This window comes from Hypanus sabinus, chromosome 2, assembly GCF_030144855.1.
Source record: "Hypanus sabinus isolate sHypSab1 chromosome 2, sHypSab1.hap1, whole genome shotgun sequence".
In the NCBI taxonomy this organism is placed as follows: domain Eukaryota; kingdom Metazoa; phylum Chordata; class Chondrichthyes; order Myliobatiformes; family Dasyatidae; genus Hypanus; species Hypanus sabinus.
In genome coordinates this window covers 130,490,229-130,514,887 of record NC_082707.1, presented here as the reverse complement: position 1 = coordinate 130,514,887, position 24,659 = coordinate 130,490,229, and the positions used below count along the sequence as shown (strand labels likewise).

Sequence of the window (24,659 nt, the reverse complement as noted above, 5' to 3'; positions counted from 1 at the left end):
TGCCCATCATTGATGTAAGACTCAGTGGTCTCCAATACCTAGGTCTCTAATAGGTCTCCTATCAACTTTCTTGAACAAAAGAATAACGGTTGCCAACTTCCAATCTTCTGGTACTTCTCTTGCAGTCAGTGAAGATGCAAAGACCATTGCCAGTGGGACAGCAGTCTTTTCCCTTGCTTCCGTAGTAACCTGGGGTATATCCTATCTCTCCCCAGGGACTTACTTATTGTAATGTTCTTCTAAATTTCCAACACATCCTCTTTCTTAACCTCAACATGTTTCAGTATATTAGCCTGTACTATGCTGACTTCATATTCATCAAGGTCCCTCTCACTGCTGCAAAGTATTCATTTGGGACCTCTCATAACTTGTCTGACTCCAGGTATGTTTATCCATTCTCCTGTCCCCTTCTAATTCTCCTAAATCCCTTATTAATCTCCATCCTGGCTACCTTATAACTCTCAGGAGCCCTGAAAGCTCTTTGCTTCTGAAACCTTAAGATGCTTCCTCCTTCTGCTTGACTAGATGGTCCACATCTCTTGTCAACCATGATTCCTTCACCCTACCATCTTTTCCCTGCCTTAATGGAACAAAACTATCCAGAACCCTATGTAAGTACTCCCTAAACAACCTTTAAATTTCTATTGGTCATTTCCTTGAGAACAGCTATTTCCAATATACTGCCAATTTCCTGCCTGATGGCATCTTAATTAGCCCTTTTCCAATTAAATACTTACCTATACTGTCTGCTCTTATCCCAATCCAGGGCTAGGCTGAATGTTAAGGAATTTCTTCTGACATGTCCACACACCAAGGAAGAATTTGACTCCCTCTGAATTATATTTGGCTATTAATATAATAGGAGAGAGATTGACTCAGAAGTGATTTCAATGCACTTTTCATTAGACATATAGAGTAACACACACAAAATGCTGAAGGAACTCAGCAGGTCAGACGCATCTATGGAGGGGAATAAAGAGTCAACATTTCAGGCTGGGATCTGCTGAATCCCTCCAGAATTTTGTGTGTGATGCTCTGGATTTCCAACATCTGCAGGATTGCTTGTATTTATCATAACACATTTTCTTTTGTGCTGTACCATTATCAGGAAGGAAAGCAGCTGATGGATGAGAAGCCAGATTTTAAACCGGTTGTCTCGGAGAAACTGAAGGAACTGCATGATCAGTGGGAAATCCTGGATTCCACTACTAAAGACAAGGCACACCGGCTGTTCCAAGCAAATCGATCAGAGCTTTTCTCACAGGGCTGTGAAGACTTGAACAAGTGGATGGATGACCTGGAGTCACAGCTGCATTCTGAAGACTTTGGAAAGGACTTGACCAGTGTCAATATCCTGCTGAAAAAGCTACAGGTTATGACTCTGTTTACTGTTTCTCTCTCTACATGGATGGTTCCTGACCTGCATTTCTTGTTTGTATGTAAACTAGTGTAACTGGCTAGTTCAACTAGGTTCCACTGGATGTTTTGTAAATGGATTTGAAACTAATGACAAGTGCAGCTTAACAATTGATTTTCTTCTCTTTCCTGACTGGAAGAAGCAGATCTCCAGCGTCTGCAGATTTTCTCTTGTTTACAGTTCAAAGATAAGCATAACTGTGACCCAGTTCCTTCCATCAGGCATTGCAATTAATAAAACTTATCAATCTCAGATTTAAATATCAGTTATTTAATTCTTCAACTGATTTAAGCCTTCAACTCTGAAATGTTAATGTAAACAGCAGCAATCAATAAATTACCCTGGCACCTGGGAGGCAAAGTACCATCCGGGTTTCTTTTTCACACCCCCAGAATCCCCTGTCTGCTCCTCTAACTATGGAATCCCCTATCACTCCTATCCTCCTCCCTTTCCTTCTGAGCCACAGAGCCAGACTCAGTGCCGGAGACCTGCGGACTGCAGCTTCTCCCTGGCAGATCAACTCCCCACCACCACCCCAACAGTATCCAAAATGGTATACTTATTATTGAGGGTAACAGCTGTAGCGGTACCCTGCACTGGCTGCCTATTTCCTGTCCCTCTCATTTACCCAGGTACCTGCCTCCTGCAGCTTATGAGTAACTACCTCTGTGTAGCTCCTATCAATCATCTCCTCATTTTCCCATATGAGCCAAAGGTTCCAGATTGCAGCTCCAGTTTCTTAATGTGATCACTAAGAATCTCCAGCTCAATGCATTTAGTGTAGATGCTGATATCAGGAAGACTGGAGGTCTCCCAGTCTTCCCACATCTCACACAATTAACATATCACTAACTCTGTACCCATTCTCTGCCCACTAGCTATATACTGATAGACAAAGAAAGACAAATAATTAGAAACTAATTTAGAACCTCCGACTGTTTTTACTGAATTCTATTGAGCCAAAGCCTCCCATCTAACCATCTAATACTGCCCTGCTCCAGCAATGGTTGCACCACATACACCTCCCCTCTTTTTATTGGCACAAATAAAACTCACTCCTGACAAGACTTGTTCTTTTCAAATGGGTGCAACTTTGCAGCAATGACGCTCTCTCACTTGCTACTTCAGACAGCACCCACTAGTGGACAAATTGTGCACACAATCAAAAATAGTTTAAAGATGATCGTACTTATGCATTGGAGTTATACTTAAGTAGAATAATTATTTTTCAATCCCCTCTCAGGTGATTATGCTTACTTAATATTTATTTTTTTGTAACTTATTTTTTATTGAAATTCATCAAACAAACATTTCCATAAGATGTATTTCAGACATTGTACATATACATCATATAATCATATATCACAAAATCTCCACAAAGTATTTATCTGGGGTATACACTTATAGAAAAGAGAGGAGGAAAAAACGAGCAAAAGGAAAGAATCTAGATTCATTGGTACATAACAGTCCTCATTTGCTATGGCACTCATTATGAAAATTCCAGCAGTATGAATTTGCTGAGAGCACATTGAGTTGATGTATGTCTATGATCTGCTGATTGTTTCATAACATTTGGATTTTAGACAGTGTCCGACTCAAATAAGAACAATTTATTATAACCTAAAAATATTCTCTCTTGATTTTGCTCACCTAGATTTAGAAAAGTATTTCAGGAACTGATAGTCATGAACTGCTGAATTAAACTCCACTTGACCTTTTGTTGGTGATTACAATAATTTTTAAATTATGTAACATATCCATTATTATATTTAAGAATGATTCAAAAACATTATTTCCAAAGTAATTTTGTAGCTCTCAAGTTTTCTTCTCTGAAAGTCCTTCAGCCCTATCTGTTATTTCTGTCTTTTTGCCAATTTTTAAAATTTCATTTCAAATTATGGAAGAGCTGATGACTTTCACATAAAGACACCAGAATACAGGATGTGATAAAACCTGATTTGTCATCAACCAAACGTGCAATGTGATGTCTAACCATTGGCCAAATGTCTTGGTCTTATTTCCAATTAAATGCATGAATGGATTGTTTTACTTGTGAACAGATGACGGAGAATCAAGTGGAAGTGCGACAGAAAGAGGTGGAGGATCTTCTAAGTCAGGCCACAATTCTCTCCCAAGAAAGACAATTGGAGACTGATGGGAAGGAAAAGAAAATAGAGAAGAGGTTCTTACAGCTGATGAGCCCACTGCAGAAACGGCGTCAAAGTCTTCTCTCATCAAAGAGGAGTTTTCAGTTTTTTCGGGATCTGGAAGACGAATCTGTAAGAAGTAACAGTAATTTTTTTTCAGACAGATTAACTAAAGTCATAAATTGCATAGATATTGATTAAAGTCATTTTTGAATATTTATACCCTCCATGTGTTCTCTCTTAGCTTTGGGTGAAGGAACGAATGCCCTTAGCAACGAGCACAGACCATGGCCACAATCTACAGGCGGTGCAGCTCCTAATGAAAAAGAATAAGGTAGGTCTTATTAATTGAAAACTTCCATCAAGCATTTCAATGAAGTTCTGTACATGGAAAATTGAGCTCAAAGAATAACCTTTATTTGTCAGTTGCTTTTAAAATGATAATTTTAATTAATGTATATTTGACTAGAAGCTTAGATACTGGACTGGCCAGAGCGAAGGTCTATTTTATTCCATCATTATGTTTGAGTTGTTTCATATTACAAATTACCTCAGGGTAGAGTCTGATACAGGTTTCCCCCACTATCAGAAGGTAGAGCATTCCTATGAAACAGTTCGTAAGCCGGAATGTCGTAAAGTGAATAAGCAATTACCATTTATTTATATGGGAAAAATTTGTGAGCATTCGCAGACCCAAAAAAAACCTACCAAATCATGCCAAATAACACATAAAACCTAAACTAACAGTAACATATAATAAAAGCAGGAACAATATGATAAATACACAGCCTATATAAAGTAGAAATACTTTTTTGTAATCATTGCAGTACTGTCTAGCATAGCAAAAATCTCACTACATAGCGGAAGCAGTCTCTCCAGTAACCTTTAAGCTATGAAGCTGCCAAATCATACCAAATAACACATAAAATGCACAGTCTGTATTAAGTAGAAATAATGTATGTACAGCGCAGTTTCACTTACCGGAATTGGGAAGACAGCGAGCACACTGATGATGGTGTGTTAGGCTGAGTCGTTGGAGGTTGGGATGCTCAGCAATTTTTTCTGATAAATTGAAGTTTCGTCACACTGGCTTATTTGAATAACCAGCTTTAATTATTTCCTTCAGTTCTGCTGGGAACTTTTTGGCAGCTTCAGTATCAGCCTCTCTCCAGTAAACTTTAAGCTATGAAGATGCCCTCGCCTCAGAAACCGACCAATTCACCCATGACTACCTTTAAATTCCACTTTTGCAACACTTTCATCACCATCATCCAGTGCTTTCTGTTTCAGTTTATTGAGTATAAGGTAACTTAATGGAACACACGCTTTGTACACCCATCAATCCACTCAAGCTATAGACTTTCCATTTTATCCATTATTGGATGCTGACTAAGAGAGACCACTTTGCTACAAGCAGAACCAACAGTAACATTGGCAGCTTTCAAGATTCTTTCTCTCTGCGTATAAATAGTGTGAATGGTTCAACATGTGGATAATGTCATTACTTCATTCACCAGAATCAAAACGCTTAATTATGTCTAGTTTTGCGCTAAGTGTAACGGTCTTACGAGCTCTTTTAGGCTTTTCCAATACCTTAGATCTTATCTTGCTAACGGATGTACAAAATAAATTGACATAAACCACAGATGCTCACAGGCACGTGTTTAAGCAAACACGTTAATTAAGTGCAGTTCTGGGGGAGGAGCTCGGCTGCTCTGGGCGAACACTGCATTAGCGAAAACAGGTAACTAATGTAGGTCTTTCGTAACAGCGAAGTGTCGTAATGCAAACGTTCGAAAAATGGGGTCCACCTGTATCCCACTACTACTTTTAAATCATTATGTAAAGGACTTTGAAGCAGTATGGTTTTCATCATAATTCCTTGTTAGTTATACTTGCTGTAGTGTAATTGAGGCAGAGAATTAAGTGGTGGAAAGTCTTTTCCTTTATGATCATACTGTAAAACTCATTCCTGTAGATTAAATCCACTGAAATTTCCACAGAACATCTCACAATAGAACATAGAAAACCTACAGCACAATACAGGCCCTTCAGCCCACAAAGTTGTGCCGAACATGTCCCTACAGGTAAACCAGATCTAAGGTGGTTGGCAACGCCCAGCACACCACCCACAGGATTCTTGCAGTTGCTTTCTTCTTCTTCTTCTTCTTCTCCTTCTTCTTCTCCTCCTCCTCCTCCTCCTCCTCCTCCTCCTCCTCCTCCTCCTCCTCCTCCTCCTCCTCCTCCTCTCTCTCTCTCTCTCTCTCTCTCTCTCTCTCTCTCTCTCTCTCTCCCCCCCTCTTCTTCTCCCTCCCCCCTCCTTTCCTCTTCCACCTCCACCTCCACCACACAAATATAATTTCAGACTACTTGTATCACATTAGAATTTGGAGAAACAAGAAATTAACTTTTGTTGAAAATAATGTGTTTAATTGCATAATAGTGCTGATGCTTTGCAATACTTCAACTAAGCTAAAAATGTTTTGTTGATATTTTTCATATGTACTCAGTGTCTAGGGCTTCTTGCTTAAGTGTCCTAACAATAATCAGCCAGCATTGATGGTTTGCAGTTGCCCTGCATTTCTCCATGACTACAATGTCCTGGTGAAGCCTTTCACCATGAACCAAGATTTGCAAGGAAGAAGTCTAAACGAGAATACAGAAAATGAATCTTTACTGACATGTTGCACTTCATGGTTTTGTAGGCTTGAAGCATGTTGTCAACCAGCTGCACATAGTTTGGTGCTCTGTAGTTGCCAAGAAAAATTTCTACAACATCCTTGAATACCTGCTATATGCTTTTGTTTGAACCCACTAGAAATTCTTCATCTTACTTGTCATTGATGACCTGTTTGATTTGTGGACCAAAAAACTGCCATCCCTCTTGAATTATGAATTGAAATAACAAATGTAAGCAATTTCAAAAAAATGGTGTGTGATGGGGAAATTTCACATTGATTTTCATGGTTAGCAACCCGAAGTCCATAAATTACAGCCAAAAGTATTCAGGAAGCAAAATCTTTGTTGTCCAGGGAAATCAACTGTGAGAGAGTGCGGATGTCTCTAGAAAGATTTGAGCCTGCGCTTGATGAAAATTTGCAATGTGAACAATTAACATTACTTTCCACTTAAGCAAAAACTTCAAAACACAATCCACCTGATTTTGTTTGTCTTTCCTCCTTCTGGGAGAAGAATTAATAGCAAATTAAAGTTTATGGATATTTGGGCTTCAAAGTCCACTTGGTTACCTCCATTATGTTGCAACCATGACTTCTCTTTTGTTTCCACAGACTTTGCAGAAGGAGATTCAAGGGCATCAGCCACGTATAGATGATGTGTTAGAAAGGGGAGAAAAGATGATTGCAGATCAAAGGCCCGATGCAGCTACTATTGAAGAGCAATTGGAAGAGTTGAAAGGATTGTGGGAAAAACTACAGGAAGAAGCAGAGAAAAGGCAAAAGCGTCTGGAAGGAACAAATGAAGCCCAGCAATATTATCTTGATGCTGCAGAAGCTGAAGTTTGGATGAGTGAACAGGAACTCTACATGATCTCTGATGATAAACCAAAGGTACCCGTTTAACTTTTGCCTGTTGTCTTACTGTTGCATTCTGGGTACCCAAGGGGAGTTGGTTGCTTAAGTGTTCATAGTCAGATTTCAATTGTTTCGCTAAAACATGCATCCAGCATAAACTGGTGGACTTGGAAACGTCCTGAAAATAAAAACAAAACCTGTCTTATGTAAAGGAATATTTATGAAAGGAAACAAATGAAATTAATGGCATCAAGCATAGCTGATCTTCAGCCCTGGGATCAAACAAAGAGCAATCTTTTAAATATGAGTGTTAAATATTAAATTTAAAATGATTATTAATCAAATCATTTATTAAAACAATTCAGACATATTATTCCCCCCCCCCCCCCCAATAGCCACTATGGCATTGAGGAACAGATATGCATGCAAATTAAGGAAAGCTGTAAAATCAATAGGGTTGTTGTCATGTGGGACTTCAACTTCCATAATATAGGCATAAGAAAGTCTACAGAGGCTGGAAATCCAAAGCCATGCATGCAAAATGCTGGAGGATCTCAGCAGGCCAGGCAGCATCTATAGAAAGGTATAAACAGTTGACATTTCGGGCTGAGACACTTCTTCAGGACTGAAAAGGAAGGGGGAAGATGACAGAATAGAAAGGTAGTGGGAGGGGGGGGAAGAGGACATCTAGAACGTGATAGATGAAGCCAGGTGGGTGGGAAAGGTAAAAGGGCGGGAGAAGAAGTTCCATAATATTAACTTGGACGTTCTGAGTGTAAGAGGGTCATATGTGGCAGAATTTGTTAGATATGTTCAGGAGGGTTCCTTAAATCATTATGTAGATAGTCCAACAACAGAGGGGCTGAACTGGACCTGGTGTTGGGTAATGAACCTGGCCAGATGACTGACTTTTCAATGGGTGAACAGTTAGGGAACAGTGACCACAACTCCTTAAGTTTAAGATAGCTATAGATAAAGGTAAACCTTGCGAGTGACGATTAAGTTAGAGCAGGGCAAATTGCAAAGGCATTAGGCAGTAACTACGCAGAGTTAATTGGTAACAGCTGTTTTTGGGTAAGCCCACAGCTAACATGTGGAGGGTGTATAAAGACCAACTGCACAGAGTAGAGAACAGGTATGTTCCTGTCAGAATATTGTACAAAGATTGCAAGGTAAGAGAACCTTGGATGTCGACAGAGATGATAAATGTAGTCTAGAAGAAATAGGAAATGTATGTAAAGCTTAGGAAACTAGAGTTGAATTGAGGCCCTTGAGGATCACAAAGAAGCCAGAAAAAACTTAAGGGAATTAAAAAAGCCAGGAGGGCCCATGAAAAGTCCTTGGCAAGTAGGATTTTATAGAGAATCCCAGTGCATTCTATAGATACATCAGTAGCAAAAGGATAACTAGGGAGATGGTGGGACCACTCAAGGATAAAAGAAGGAACGTTTGTTTGGAAGCGACGGATGTGGATGAGGTTTGTATATTATATCAGGAGAAGGATGTGGAGGTTAAGAAGATTAGTTCTGAGGATATTGATATACCGGGGCTTTTTGAGGTAAAGGAGGATGTAGTGTTGGGTCTCCTAAAGAGCATTAAGATGGATAGGTCCTCAGGGACTGATGGTAAATAACCCAGGTTATTGAGGGAGATAAGAGATGATATTGCTGGGGCTTTGATCAATATCTTCATGTCCTCTCTAGCCAGGGGCAAGATCCTGAAGGACTGGCAAATAGCTAATATTCCATTATTCAAGAAGGGAACCAGGGATAACCCTGAAAATTACAGACTGGTCAGTCTCACATCAGTGGTCGGGATGTTACTGGAAGGAATTCTTAGGGATAGGATTTTGGAAAACTATGGCTTAATTAGGGAGAGCATGTTGTGTCTTACTAGTTTGATTTTTTGATGAGATAATGATGAGTGTAATTGATGAAGATCGAGCTGCAGATCCCACGTGGCGGGCTCATCCAGAAGATTAAAATGCATAGGATCAATGGTTTGGATTCTGAACTGGCTTACCCAGGGAAGACAGGGGGTGGTAGCTGAAGGAACTTATTCTGGGTGGAGGTCTCTGATTACTGGTGTCTTGCAGGGATCTGTACTGGGACCTCTGCAGTTTATGTTGTATATAAATGGCCTGGATGAAAATGTAGATGGCTGGGTTAGTAAGTTTGCAGATGATGCAAAGGTTGGCAGTGTTGCAGAAAGAGTAGAAGACTGAAAAAGAAGACAGGACAATCTAGATAATTTGTAGATATGAGCTGAGAAATGGTAGATGGAGTTTAACCAGGCTAAATGTAAACTGTTGCACCTTGGTAGGTCAAATACAATGAGGCTGTGCATTGTTAAGAGTGAGATTCTTCACAAAACTGATTAGCAGAGGTGCCTGAAAGAAGTTGATAGGGTGGTTAAGAAAGCATATGGCTCGTTTGCCTTTATTAGACTAGGCACCGAGTGCAAAAGTCAGAAAGTCATGATGCAACTTTATAAAACTCTAATTAGGCTGCATCTGAAGTATTGCACACAGTTCTGGTCGCCCCATTGTAGGAAGGATGTCGAGGCTTTGGAGAGGGTGCAGAGAGGTTTAGCAGGATGCTGCCTGGTTTAGAGGGCATGTGCTATCACAAGATGTTGGACAAACTTGTTTTGTTTTCTCTAAAGCAGAGACTGAGGGGAGAACTGATAGAGATCTATAAGATTATGAGAAGCCTAGATAGAGTAGACAAACAGTGTCTTTGTCCCGAGGGCACGCATTTAAGGTGAGAGAGGGTAATTTCACTGGAGATGTGAGGGGCAAGTTTTTTTTTACACAAAGAATGGTGGGTGCCTGGAAAGTTCTGCCTGGGGTGGTGATAGAGGCAGAAACATTAGAGACTTTTAAGAGATATTGTGAGGAAAATGGAAGGATATGGACATTGTGTAGTCAGAAGAAATTAGTTTAGATATCCTTTAGATTACTAATATAATTGGTTTGGCACAACATTGTGGGCTAAAGGTTCTATTCCTGTTTATGCTCTCTATATTCAAGCCAGGAAACTTATGAGTAAAGAAATTGAAATCATTTATAATTCTTTGCATGAATAAACTACCTTCAAAGTTTTTGGGGCACAGTTATCTCATACGTCTTACTTGTGTTATGCATCTTTGATATAACCACAAAGGGCTTTATCAGCCTGGACTTCATGCACCTCCTGGACTCGCCACCTTCCTGCTCAGAATTTCTCTCCATGTAAGGATCTGAACAGGCTCAGACTCTCCTCCAAGAGGCATCAAGTGGGGCAGAATAGAAAGAGTGATATGTGGACTGCAGTTACTGATGCTGCTTCCCAGTTCCAGTTATCCTGATAGCTGGTGAAGCCTATGCAGATTTTATTCATTCTCCCTGTGATTGTGGGTGCCTCAGATTCCCCCTACACTCCAGAGACGTGCTGATTGGTGGGTTAATTGGCTATTGTAAGTAACTCAGTTCATCAACTGGTTTTCTTCAAGCAGGAGAATCTGATCAGAGTTCATGAACATATGAGAGATGATAGATGACAGTACATCTGACGCGAGTGCTCTGAGAGCCAGCACAGTCCTGATAGAATGAATAGCCTCTTCCTATACCATGAAAAAAATAATATCAAAAGTAAGGTTTTGTGTTTCTGAGTCCATCGTCAAGATACTATGATGGATTTGGGTGGCTCATCAATGTCAAAGGATTTCAAAATGTTTTAAAATGTTTCTGGTGGACAAAGTTATTGAAAAATGGCTACCATACAGGGGCATAGTTTCAAGATGCTTGGAAGTAGGTACATGGCGGGGGAAGTTGGAGGTAAGTTTTTCCCACAGAGAGTGGTGGGTGCGTGGAATGCACTGCCAGCGACAGTGGTAGACATAGATGCAATGGGGTCACTTAAGTAGGTACGTGGAGCTTAGAAAAATAGAGGGCTATGTGGTAGGGAGATTCTAGGCAGTTTCTAGAGTAGGTTACGTAGTCGGCACAACATTGTGGGCCAAAAGGCCTGTAATGTGCTGTAGATTTCTATGTTCTATGAAAACTGCAAATAGATATAGCTGATCTCTAAATGATTAGTATGTTTAGAAAAATAAAAAGGATTAGGTATATATAATCAGAACAGATGCTAAAATGCTGAAAATAATTGCAAACTTTGAGTTAAATTAATGCAAACACCTACCTAGACTTTTCCACAGTGCTGGCCACTCCATTCAAATGAGCCAGCTTGGCACAGATATCCATATCCAAATCCAGAAACGAGGAATCTGATGTGAAGTGAAGCTTGCCCCTTTCGTCACATTAGTGCTCTGCTACTCGGCCCAACAGAGAGCTCAGTGATGGAGCAGGAGGTCAAATACCTTAGCACTTGTTGTTAAAACCTGTTTTTACTAATCCTTAGCCCAAGTGTTGGCCCAACAATACACAAAGCTTCTGGTTTATCTTCAGAAATGTAGAAAACTATGTTTTTTTTTGTCTGAATCATGTTTTCTTGAATTGGTCTCATGCTACCCTCCCCTCAGAATATCAGGAGGGATGACTTGACTTCCACTGGTCATAAAGTGGTGTAAATCACCACAAGGAGACCATCCCCTTTGTTTGCTGAGCACACTAATACCATTGACCAAATCAGGAGGAGGATAGTGGAGGTCCATGAATCCTCATTGGGAGATTAGAGGTGGAGAGGGTCAGCAACTTTAAATTCCTTGGTGTTCATTTCATTTCAGCACGTAAGCACAGTTATGAAGAATGCACAGCAATACCTGTACTTCCTTAGAAGCTTATGAAGATTCGGCATGACATCTAAAATTTCTATAGATGTGTAGTATATCAATTGGTTGCATCATCGCCTGGTATGCAAACACCAATGCCCTTGAATGGAAAACCCTACATAAAGTAGTGGATACGGCCCTGTCAATCATGGGCAAAACCCTCCCCACCACTGAGCACATCTACACTGAGCGCTGTTGCACGAAAGCAGCATCCATCATCTAGGACCCCCACCATCCAGGCCATGCTCTCTCCTTGCTGCTGTGTATACCTGAAAGAAAAAGAATTTTCGGGGTTTGTATAAATGTACTTTGATAATAAATTTACTTTCAACTTTTATCCCTGGTCCCTCAGGTTAGTTTTATATTATATATGCACTGGCACTACAGAGATAGATCGGAAAGATGCATTTAGGACACACTTTCGGGTCGCTCATTTGTACATAAATTTGTTTTACTAAAGAAAGTAGGCAAGTAATTGACTCATCAGTTCCTTATCATTATTTCATCCAAATATCCAATTGGTTGGCAGTCACCAACAAATAAAACACTGTGAATATCTGAGTAAAATTCATAAAGATTACTGAGAAAGTTGCAAATAGATTCAATAACCCTCACAGGAAAGAGTGGCCATAAGACTCGATCTGGTTGATCTTTCTTACAGGGTTTCCAACCTGATCTTTAAAAATGGGCATTGCATCCAGCATCTTTTATAAATTATGTCATTTGAGATTTAAGTAGCTATCATTATATTTAAACCATAAATTATATTATTTTTGGAAGTCACTAAATCTAAATATAGTTATATATTTAAAGGTCATGTTACACTCGCTGAAGTTATAACTTGCAGGAATGGATAATTAGCTTTAGTTAATATAGTGCTGCATAAAAAGATTTTTCCCGTGAAAATCCTGTTTTATTCCCTGGCTGTTTACTTGAACCAGCTGGGATATAACTTGTTGTTTACAGACCCCTCGTAAGTATTGTTGTTGAATGCTGGGTGAATGAATAACCTGACTTTGCATTTCCATGAACTACTCCATCTAACAGGCCAGTCTGGAACCACATAGCTGTATGGTTTTCATACCCACATGGTGTCGTAGTATCAACTTGCATTCTTCAGCTATTTCTATGTCCATATTTGATGTGCTCATTAAACCTTACTTAGCTCAATTAAACTCGTCTTTTGGATAGGGTAGCTTGCAGTAATCACCAGTCAGAGAAGCCTGAAAAATCTTCCACTGACATGTAACATTTTGAATGTTCTCATCCAAGCTAGAAACGTACAAGGCATGTCCACTATTTATCTTTTCTCCAGGATGAAGCCAGCGCAACTTCAATGTTGAAGAAACACATGACCGTGCAGCAGGCTATAATGGATTATGGAAAGACTATTCAGGAGCTTGCTGACAGGGCCCAGAAGCTTCTTGCTGAAGACCACCCAGAGGGGTGAGTAGCAATGCTGCAATGGTCTTAAATCTTAAAAAGTCTACCAGATCTTCAAAGGTCTACCAAAATATTTGATTATTTATGTCTATTATTGCCAAAATTGTGCTAGTGATTTAGATGTTTTACTGTTGATGTTTGTAGACTAGAAATGATCAGGAGTAAAGTAATTGTCTGGTGGACATTGGTGTAACTTTCCTTGGATCCAGCACAAAGAATCACATTTTCCAACATGTCATTGGTGCAGAATGAAAACTGGGTTTCTTGAGGAAATATGGGGGGGGGGGGGAGAAAAGTAATTATACTTTTAAAGGGAACTCCTTTCTGCATGTTTCTGTTTGAAGAGTTGTCATCCATCAGAGGTCCACATGTAAATTAAAGACCTGGTTAGTCACTGTCCTGTTTTTGGAAAACGTGAGACCTCTGTTGTGACAGGGTTACAGTTTTTTGATGCAGTTCCACCCTGAAAACTTGGCTGTGAGCTTGAGGCTCAAGGTATCAGGTTTATGTCAGGGAAGTTGTTACCTTTAGTTGTACAGTGAAGGTAAATGGGGCCAGGCCCTTTAGCCACTGGAGTGAGTGTGAAGGTTGAGTTTGGAATACTGGAAATCACTGGTTGGGAGAATGGGTAGTTGAGATAGGATCTGCAATTAGGTTCTGTGCAGTAATGGGTGGAGGGTGGACAAAGAGCTATTATCATGTGATACAGTATGCGAGGATAGGATTAAGTGTTTGATCCCCAGGCAAGAACACTTTGCAATGGGCTAATAGATGCCAGTAGAGTCAATCTGGGGAATCTGTGGGTGGGGTCTCAGATGATTAACCATGAATGGGTGTGGGTGACACCAGTGAGTCAGGAGAAATAATAGGATCTGATTTTTATTGTTGAAGGACATTTAGTCAACCAATAGAAAAATGAAGAGCCATTAGCTTCAATTTAACAAAGTACATATAGTTAACATTTTGTACTCAAAAGTTCTGTTACGATATTCTGGTCAAACAGAGGGCTAATGACATCATTGACCTTGAGTTAGGAATGCAGTTGACTTGAAGGCATGTTTTGTTTGTTATTCCATCTACCCCACTGTGCCTGCCGTTAACTGCATAGCTAAAATACCTGAATGAATCCTGTAGTGACCTGGTTATCAAAGTGTAAACACAGGAACGGAAATATCCTGTTTTGTGATTTGAACCAGCTGGATTATTTTTAGCAGTGATGAACTTCCATTTGTCTGCCCTTGCTTCCACACTATATTTGCTGTGTTAGCTCAAGTTAAAGTAGAATCAGATGCCGGAGACGCTCAGCAGTTCAGGCAGCATCTGTGGAAGGAGAAAGAGAGTGAATGTTTCAAATCAAAGACTCTTTGTAAGACCCTCCACCCCTGAGTAATATCCAAGCACAATGAGTCTGCATCACAGCAACAGGTTATGTAGCCTAACAGCCCTACAATTGTTTTAATAGTCTACCTCAGTATTTCTTCAAGCATCTTCATCCGGAGTCTGTACAAGATGAGAATTTGGAGTGGCATGCAGTACAGCTCCCCCCTCCCCCCACAATCACTCCCTTTCTCCCATTGTTTCAGTCTGTCCTTGCCCCACAAAATTTATTTGTGCCTACATTGACTCAAAGCTTTCCCTTCTGGTTCAGTCCCTTCCCACTTATATCTGCGATACCTTTGAGTTCCAGCCCCATTTTGACTATTTCCAGTTGCCTGATTCCAACAGTGTTATCTGTACCAAATACAGTCCTTTACATCACCATCACAGGAGACCCTCCACTTCTTCCTGGAGCAGAACCCCAACCAATTCTACTAACATGTTGATAGACTTCTTCATCAAATGCTAATTTGCCTGCTGAACTTGTTCATACAACTTCTTCACCATTCACTTCTTCCTGATCAAAGATATAGCTATGAACATTCTTACAGGCCCAAGTTACGCCTGCCTTTTTAAGGGATCTGAGCAACAGTTGTGGTTTCAGTCCAACCCTCAGCACATTTTTCAGTACATTAATGTTTTTATTGGTGCTGCATCCTCTACTGATGCAGCACTTGTCAATTTCATTACTTTTGTGGTCAATTTCCATCCAGCACCCATCTTCACATCTGAATTTTTCTGGATCTCTCATTCTCTGTCTCAGGAGATAGGCTAGGTATTGTCATTCATTACAAGCTGACTGATTCTCACAGCTATTTAGGCTACTCTTCACCCAACCCTGCATCCTGTAAGGACTGTATTCTATTCTTCCAGTTCCATTGTCTTCATCACATTTGCTCCAACCATGAAAATTTCTGTAGCAGAGTCTAGTACACACCCTCTCAACCAGGACACATAAGGGTAGAGCTCCCCTTGTCCTCTTCTTTCACTTCCCAGCCATCATATTCAACAGGTAATTCTCCATAATTTTTCCCACTTTCAAAGAAATTCCACTACCAGACACATCTTCCTCTCTTTCCCTTTCAGCATTTCACATGGATTATCACCTTTGGTGACTCTGGTTAACACTTATGTTCCCCACTCTGCTGAGATCTCTCTTGCAACAGCAAGTGAAGCACCTCCTGTCCTTTCACCTCTTCCCTTCCCACAATCCCAGGATCAAAACAGATTTTCCAGGTGTAGCTGCCTTCTTCCAATTTAATGTACTGCATTCAACGTTCACAAAGCAGTCTTTTCTACAATGGAGGAAAATTCAGTAAACTCTTTGTGGATCACCTACATTAAGTTTGCAGTGGTACTTAGCTTCTTGTTACCTGATGTTGTTCTCCATCCCACTGCCACTCTGAACTACTGGTTTGTGGTTTTCTGCATTGTTACAATGAGACCCAATGCAGCTTTGAAGAACAATTCATCTTCCATACGAACATGTTGCAGCCTTGATATTGAATTCTATAGCTTCAAGTAACTTGATATCTGCCATCCGTTGTCCCTCTGAGATATTGGCTCAGCTTGCTAACTGGTTGCATCACCATCTGGTATGTATAGGACTGGGAAAAGCTGCAGAAGATGGTAAACTCAGCCATGGGAGTAAGCCTCCTCACCATCGAGAACATTTTTAACAGGCAATTCCTCAAGAAGGTCGCATCCATCATCAGGGACCCTCACCACCCAGGGCATGTCCTCTTCTCGTTGCTACCTTCAGGGAGGAGGTACAGGAGCCCAAAGACACGCATTCAATGTTTCAGGAACAGCTTCTTCCTCTCCACTATCAGATTTCTGAACAGACCACAAGCCCATGAACATGACCTCACTTCTTGCTCTCTTTTTGCACAGCTTATTAATTATTTTTATGTAGCTTGTTGTGAGTTAAAGTAGTTTTTTATGTATTGCACTGTATGCTGCCACTAAACAACAAGTTTCATGATACATGTCGGAGAGAATGAACCTGATTTTGCTTTAATGTTCACACTCTCTTACTGCTCCCTTTCACTCACTGACAAAGTAACTTTGTTTACTGCTTGATGCACCATCAATAACTCACACTGAGACGTAAGGCGAGATATCGGCTTTTATTGACTGAAGAAGGAACCAGCAGTGAGTGACCATCATACTACATCCTGGAGAATGAGGCAGAGGATCAGACCTCGATCGCCTTTATACAGGGGTCTGTGGGAGGAGCCACAGGAGCAGTCAGCAGGGGGTGTGTCCAGACAGGCACAAGTAGTTCACCACATTCACCCCCCCCTCTGTTTGAAAGAGTCCCCATGTGGCAAAGTTTCTTACAGGTCAAGTCTATCAGGTGGTCGAACCTGTCGCTGCAATCTACGTAGCACCGGCTGTGATTGCACAGACGCTGGCGGCATTGGTGATTGCACAGGAGATGGAGGTTGTGCTGGTTCCAGCTCATGCATGTGCGAGGCACCCGGTATATAAGTGTCATGAGGAGTCCATGTAGGGCCTGGTGAGCGCGGTGTCACCCCGGGTACCGGGTTCATAGTTACTGGAGAGTGTTCAGGGTAGTGGTCTGCTGCACCTGCGGGCGCCAGGTCGCGGATGGAGGCCGTATCCTCCCGCCCATCAGGTAAGACCACGTAAGCATACTGGGGGGTTCGCATGCAGAAGGTGAACCTTCTCGACCAGCGGGGAGTATTTATTGCTCCTCACATGTTTCCGGAGCAGCACTGGCCCCGGGGACATCAGCCAAACTGGTAGAGTGACAGACTTCCTGGGAAAAGAGAATAGGAGTTCGTGAGGGGGGGGTGGGGCCACCATCCGACCACCTGGGCCCTCCAAGGGCTTGTGCTTGGCTCAATGATCCCCTCCCTGAGCAGCCGCTGCACCGGTTTACAGTCGAGGTCAGGTTGGCGAACAGCGGCGGGGGAGGGACCTTGAGAGTGGAGAGACTGCAAGTGGTGTCGGTAGCGCAGCTGTCGGCCTGGTTCTGGATGGGATGTGTGTGCCCGTGTGTGTGTGGTCAGTAGTGATGAAGGCCCGCAGAACTGAGGATTCCGGACAGTGAGTGGTGGGAGGGGCCCATCATATACCATAGTCACACTTTCGAGGTGACTCTGGAAGTCCAGCCCCAAGAGCACAGGTGCGCACAGATTAGGCATGACCAGTAGCGCAAAGTTCCGATATTCTGTGCCTTGAACCACCAAAGTTGCTACACAACCCGCCCGGATGTCTGTGGAATGCGACCCAGAAACCAAATGGATCTTCTGACTTACTGGCCGTGTTGCGAGTCCACAGCGTTGCACTGTGTCCGGGTGAATGAAACTCTTAGTGACGCCCGTGTCAAACAGGCATCGAGTCCTGTGCCCCTCCACCCGGATGTCCATCATGGACCCTGCAAGCTGGTGTGGGGCGCTTTGGTCGAGGGTTACAGTGGCCAGAATGGAATCGCCGTCGGGGTACCCGGTAAGCATCGGAGGGTCGGGGGCGGGGCATGCCGACGTCGACAAAGATGGCCGCCCACATCCGGGCATGCAAGATGGCAGCCCCCACGTTTCACCCGCAGCGCTGCACTCCGCTCGCAGTTTAGACTTACAGACCTTGGCGAAATGGCCCCGCTTTCCGCAGCTGGAGCAGGTCGCTTCTCGCGCTGGACAGCGTTTTCGAGAGTGTTTTTTATGGCCACAGAAATAACAAAGCACAGGCTTCTGACGGGCTGCCGCTGTGGTCGGGTTCGGGGAGCTCGTGGAATCGCGACTGGCAGCGGCGATTTCGCTCGCGGGAGCCGGCAGTGGCGGGGTCTGAAGCGTCCACGGAACCGGCGGGGAATCGCGCGACTGGACAGCGTCGGCGTAGTGCAGCGCAGCTTCCAGAGCATTGGCCGTCTCGATCGCCGAGTGTAAGGTAAGATCTGAGAGTTCCAGCAGTCGCTGGCGTACGTACACTGACCTCAGTCCCGTCACAAAGGCATCTCGCACTAGCAGCTCCGCATGTTGTTCTGCCGTGAGCGTCTTGCAGTCACAAGCTCGGACGAGTGTCTGTAGTGCTCAGAGAAACTCGGCGCTCGATTCTCCAGGCCGCTGTCGCCGGGTAGCTAAACGATGTCTTGCGTAAACGGTGTTCACCGGCCGCAGGTACTGTCTTTTGAGGGCGTCCAGTGCCCCTTCGTAGGTCGGCAGGTCCCGGATAATGGAGTAAACTTTGGGGGTGACCCTCGAGAGTAGAATTCTGTACATAACGGCAGGGTCAGTCGCACGAAGCTCCGCCAAGTATGATTGGAAGCATGCAAGCCAGTGTTCAAAAGCAAGAGCTGCTTCAGGGTCTTGGTCCAAATCCAACCTTTCCGGACGTAAAACGGTTTCCATGTTTTAAAACTTTCAGTCAATAAAATTGATGCACCATCAATAACTCACACTGAGACGTAAGGCGAGATATCGGCTTTTATTGACTGAAGAAGGAACCAGCAGTGAGTGACCATCATATTACATCCTGGAGACTGAGGCAGAGGATTAGACCTGAATCGCCTTTATACAGGGTCTGTGGGAGGAGCCACAGGAGCAGTCAGCAGGGGGCGTGTCCAGACAGGCACACGTAGTTCACCACACTGCTTATCCCCATGGTTGACCCCTTTCTAGGCACTTCCCCCACCCCATACTTCCCAGAGCTTAAGAAGCTTATTTTCACATCTTCCCAGTTCTGATGAGGGGGTCTTTGAACTGAAACATTAGTTGCTTCTCTTCCCACTGATGATGCCTGACCTACTGAGTATTTCCACCATTTTGTGTTTTTATTTCCAAGATGTAATTTTGTGTGATATGGCTGAATTTTTAAGGGTGTGGTCTTTCATTAGGACTTCCTTTCCAGAAGAATGTGTTGTTCTTTCTCTATCTTTTTCATTCCTTCTGCACGTTTTAAAAATCTGTTTTCATTTGGAGATGTTTCTAGATACCCTCACTTCGAGAAAGAATATTTAAGCAAGGGTCACACCCCACAGGTCTATTAGCTCTGTCATACTAATTGCTGAGGAGACAATGATTAAAATTTATTGATCAAATTGATAGCTGCTATTCCAGTTCTAAAGCCCTTAGATTCAAACTATCTTCAAAGTTAATTGCACTCGGTTACTCAATACTCAGGAGTCTCTTCACCCGGATTTTCCACACAATAATCAGAATCAGGTTTATTATCACCAGCACACGTGATGTGAAATTTGTTAACTTAGCAGCAGCAGTTCAATGCAATACATAATATAGAAAATAAATAAATACATAAATAAATCGATTACAGTATGTATATTGAATAGATTTAAATTGTGCAAAAACAGAGATAATATATATTAAAAAGTGAGGTAGTGTTCATGGATTCAATGACCATTTAGGAATCAGATGGCAGAGGGGAAGAAGCTGTTCCTGAATCACTGAGTGTGTGCCTTCAGGCTTCTGTACCTCCTACCTGATGGTAACAATGAGAAAAGGGCATGGCCTGGGTGCTGGGGGTCCTTAATAATGGACGCTGCCTTTCTGAGACACCGTTCCTTGAAGATGTCCTGGGTACTTTGTGGACTAGTACCCAAGATGAAGCCAAGTAAATTTACAACCCTCTGCAGCTTCTTTCAGTCCTGTGCAGTAGCCAACCCCCCATACCAGACAGTGATGCAGCCTGTCAGAATGCTCTCCACGGTACAACTATAGAAGTTTTTGTGTGTTTTTATTGACATACCAAATGAAGCATCTTTATTTTATCAATATGAAATAAATCACAAAGTATTTTTGGAATCAATAATAATTGATAGTTTGATTCACTTACAGTGAACAGATCATTAGGCGTCAGGGGCAGGTGGACAAGCTGTATGCAGGACTCAGAGATCTAGCAAGTGAGCGTAACAAAAAATTGGAGGATATGCACAATCTCTTCCAGTTGAACCGTGAGGTAACGGACCTGGAGCAATGGATTGCAGAAGGAGATCTAGCAGCATCTTCACAGGAGCTAGGACAAGACTTTGATCAAGTTACAGTGAGTATTTCTTAATTAGTTGGCAGCATCAATAAAGACACCTTAATAAAGTGTATCAAACTGTCAGCTTTCAAGCTAAGCCTGCAGTCAATTTACTGAGAGAAGTTCTATTTTATTTTATTTCCTTTTATGGATTTCAGGTGTACCCAAGTTGATACCAGAACAAGCAATGTAGAAAACGAAAAGTAATAATGTTGGTGAAGCAAGGGAAAAAGAAAACATTTTGTACAGAAATGGCACAACCTTTACTTCTAATAAAGTTACTCCATAACAAAATTTTAAAAATCAATCTCATAAATTTGTGATATTAACTCCAGTTGGTTAGAGAAAGTTAATGAAGTTAAAGTGATGACTGCAGATTCTGGTTATAAAATCACGACAGTATTTTCAGAACTTGTGAAGAATCCAGATCCGCAATGTTAAAGTGAACCAGGTTTTATTTAGTAATAAAACATCTGCTGGCTCACCTTGCTCTACTTTTCACTTTCAGATGCTGAGGGAAAGGTTCCGCGAGTTTGCCCGGAAAACAGGGTCAATTGGTCAGGAAAGAGTGGACAACGTGAACAATCTGATCGATGACCTTATTGACGCGGGTCACTCGGAGGCGGCTGACATTGCAGAGTGGAAGGACAGCCTGAACGAAGCCTGGGCTGATCTTCTGGAACTGATAGACACGAGGACACAGCTGCTGGCTGCCTCCTATGAACTCCACAAATATTTCTATGATGGTAAAGAGCTCCTGAGCCTGATCCAGGAAAAGCACAAGGAGTTGCCAGAGGAGCTTGGCCGCGATGCGAACACAGCAGAGTCTTTCCACAGGATGCACAATGCATTTGAACGTGACATTCATTCCCTGGGAATACAGGTACTGCATATTGTTACTGTGATAGAAATGAATACATAAGCTCAGTTAAATAGGAATAAAGTGACCTTGTGAAAATGATATTAGTTTCATTTATCTGATAAAACCATATTGAAGTAATTTGTGATATAATTTATGGTAAGTGTGACAGGCCTAGACAGCCCCTGTTTCCCTCAGCTTGCGGCCATTTGATGGTTTGAACATCTCGTAGTTGGGTCTGTTATAGCCTATTTGAGAATGGTTGATAGTTATAAGTCAACAACTCCATTAGCCTAGTAGTCTGATTACAAACCAGGTTGAATTTGCTTTTACTTTTGTTTACTCTTTCTGATTTTCTTATACATCACGATAAGGTATAGCCTTGTACACCAGAGGGTAATTTTTTTTAGCACATATTTATATTTTGAATCATAAAGGACAACTTGCATACTCTTGTATTATGGTTTATTTTGTGTTCTGTTGTGATGACTCTACGCGAATCAGAAACCCAGCAGAATATTATTCTTTAATGAAAACATCCTGAAATTTTAGCTCTGAGTTGACTTCATTGCTAACCCCATTAACTTACAATTTGGAAATTGATTGATGCCTTACGTAGCGCGCAATAGGCTCTCACTTATGTCGCCCTCTGGTGTAATTTTATTGTCATTAGTATAGATGCATTTAATGAAAAGTTATTATATACCTTAAGGACAGTAGGAAGATGATAAACAGCATCTCTTTAGAACATATGTGATTAAACTTGGATGTCCAGTTAGAGTTAGGGAAAAAAACAGGGTAGGCAAAACACCATGTCTTGACATAACTGGAGTATACATTGGGCCTTTGTTTTAATAGGTTCAGCAGTTCCAAGATGATGCAGGACGTTTGCAAGCAGCTTACGCAGGGGATAAAGCTGCAGCAATCCAGAAACAAGAGCAAGAGGTGGTTGAGGCCTGGAAGGCACTTCTGGATGCTTGTGATGGTCGGCGCACCCAGTTAGTTGACACCGCTGATAAATTCCGCTTTTTCAGTATGGTCCGGGATTTGATGTCATGGATGGAGAGTATCGTAAGGCTCATTGAAACAGAAGAAAAACCACGGTAATTTGGAATTTCTTTTTCATTGATGCTGGGGCTGTCACTTGCATGGATGGTAGAAGAACAGAGGTTTGTGTAGCAAGGAAGAATTAGATTGACCTTAGAATAGGTTAATCCTTACATACTGTTTGGGTCAAATTTGACCCGTTTTGACATTTGGCCGCAGTAAAAACACTATAAATGTAATTTTTAGTCAAAATTTGATTACTTTTCCTAAAGTGACCCAAAATATGCAAACATGAAAATATTTAAAAATTTTATACTTTTGTACAGGGTGCTACATTGAGGCTGTCAAATTTGACCCGTATCTATTGAAATGGATTTTAGATCTCTGAAAATTAATTAAGGATTAATCACCCATTTATTAATGTCACATAGGTTATTTATAAATTCTAAATAAATCTGTGGTTCAAAATTTGATATAGACCCTTGTTATGAGGGGATTCTTGGGCCGGGTCAAAATTGACCTGGACCATACTGTGAAGGTATAGGATATGAACAGTATTGTAAGGGTTAAAAGATTGGCACGTCATCAAGGGCAGAAGAGCCTGTGCTGTGCAGTACTGTTCTATGTTCTAAGTGAAATCTTTGTTATCATTTAAGTATATCAGGAAGCTATAACTTGCTTTCTGTAAATATCAGAGTTGCATGCCTTCAACTGAAGATCTGCACTAGTCCCAAGCAACAACACCATCTTCTTAAGGGCACAGAGGGATGAGAAATTAATTCAGGGCTGAGGACTGGGGTCAGATCCCATACATGATTAAGTAGGTCTAAAATACAGTCTGAAACTATTCAATGATTAAAATGATATTAAATGATTTGGTTATGCTGCAGCAAGTAGCCTTCTGAGGTAGGAAATTAATTTATATGCGAAGAGTTGAATAGATTAGTTAAATCTATTGTAAAATCAAAGTCCAACTGACACACCCTGCTTTGGATCATAAAATTAATTTACTAGATGAGGAAAATTGTGTATTCTGCACCAGCAGATATTTAGCCCGGAGATTAAATGTGCACATGAAGTGATATTCATGGAGCTTTCGAGGGCAAATGTGAGAGCAAAGTTGTTGATTTTTTTTCTATATTTGCTCTGAAATAATTTGTTGTTAGCTTCAAGTAATTTATACCCTAGTGTTGTTTGTTTGTTTTCTGGCATGCACTATTACAGTCCAGTGCATACATGACTAAAATGAAAAACTGCATTTCTTGTGAAAACAGGGCAGACAGTTTTAAATGGAACCAGTTCTCTAAGCATTTCTTAAATGCTCATAACTCATCTCTCTCTACCACCACGCCTGGCAGTACTTTCTGTGAACTCTGCTTTTAAAAAAAGTTACCTCTGACATCCCCCTTAAACTTTCCTCCTATCACCTTAAAATTATGCTCCCTTGTATTTTCAATTTCCATGTTGGGGAAAAGGTCTCTGGCTATCTACTTGATTCATGCCTCTAATCTTCTCGCACATCTCTATCAAGTTGCCTCTCATTCTCCTTCACTCTAAAGAGAAAGTCCTCAGCTCCTTCAACCTATCTACGTAAGACATGCTCTCTAATCCAGGCAGCATTCTGGTAAATCTTCTCTGCACTCTCTCTAAAGCTTCCACATCCTTCCTATATTGAGATGACCAGAACTATATTCCAAGTATAGAATTGCAGCATCTCTTGAACTCAGTCCCCTAACGAACGAAGGCCCACACACCAAGATCCCTCTGTTATTCCAAACTGCCAAGGATCATTTCATTAACTTGGTATTCTGACTTCAAATTCTACCTTCCAAAGAGAATTGATTCACACTTCTCCAGGTTGAACTGCATCAGCCAATTCTCAGCCCAGCTCTGCATTCTGTCAGTCTTCCATTGTAACCTATGACAAACTTCCACATGATCCACATATCCATTAACCTTTGTGTCATCTGTAAACTTACTAACCCACACTAACCCTTCCTTGTCCAAGTTAAATCACAAAGAGCAGGGGTCCCAGAATAGCTCCCAGCAGACCCACCCAC

General features: G+C 41.6%; 1 protein-coding gene across 5 annotated transcripts in view; it reads left to right on the top strand.

Annotated features, from left to right (window-relative positions):
* Positions 1-24,659, top strand: part of LOC132383862 (spectrin beta chain, non-erythrocytic 1-like) — a 319,162-nt gene that overhangs the window by 214,612 nt on the left and 79,891 nt on the right. For all 5 annotated transcript variants that reach the window (XM_059955064.1, XM_059955073.1, XM_059955068.1 and 2 more), the window contains exons 20-27: positions 1,109-1,372; positions 3,478-3,696; positions 3,809-3,898; positions 6,855-7,133; positions 13,183-13,313; positions 20,507-20,711; positions 21,202-21,576; positions 22,411-22,655. In XM_059955064.1, coding sequence (XP_059811047.1) covers positions 1,109-1,372; positions 3,478-3,696; positions 3,809-3,898; positions 6,855-7,133; positions 13,183-13,313; positions 20,507-20,711; positions 21,202-21,576; positions 22,411-22,655 — 1,808 coding nt within the window. The remainder of the gene's footprint in view (positions 1-1,108; positions 1,373-3,477; positions 3,697-3,808; positions 3,899-6,854; positions 7,134-13,182; positions 13,314-20,506; positions 20,712-21,201; positions 21,577-22,410; positions 22,656-24,659) is intronic.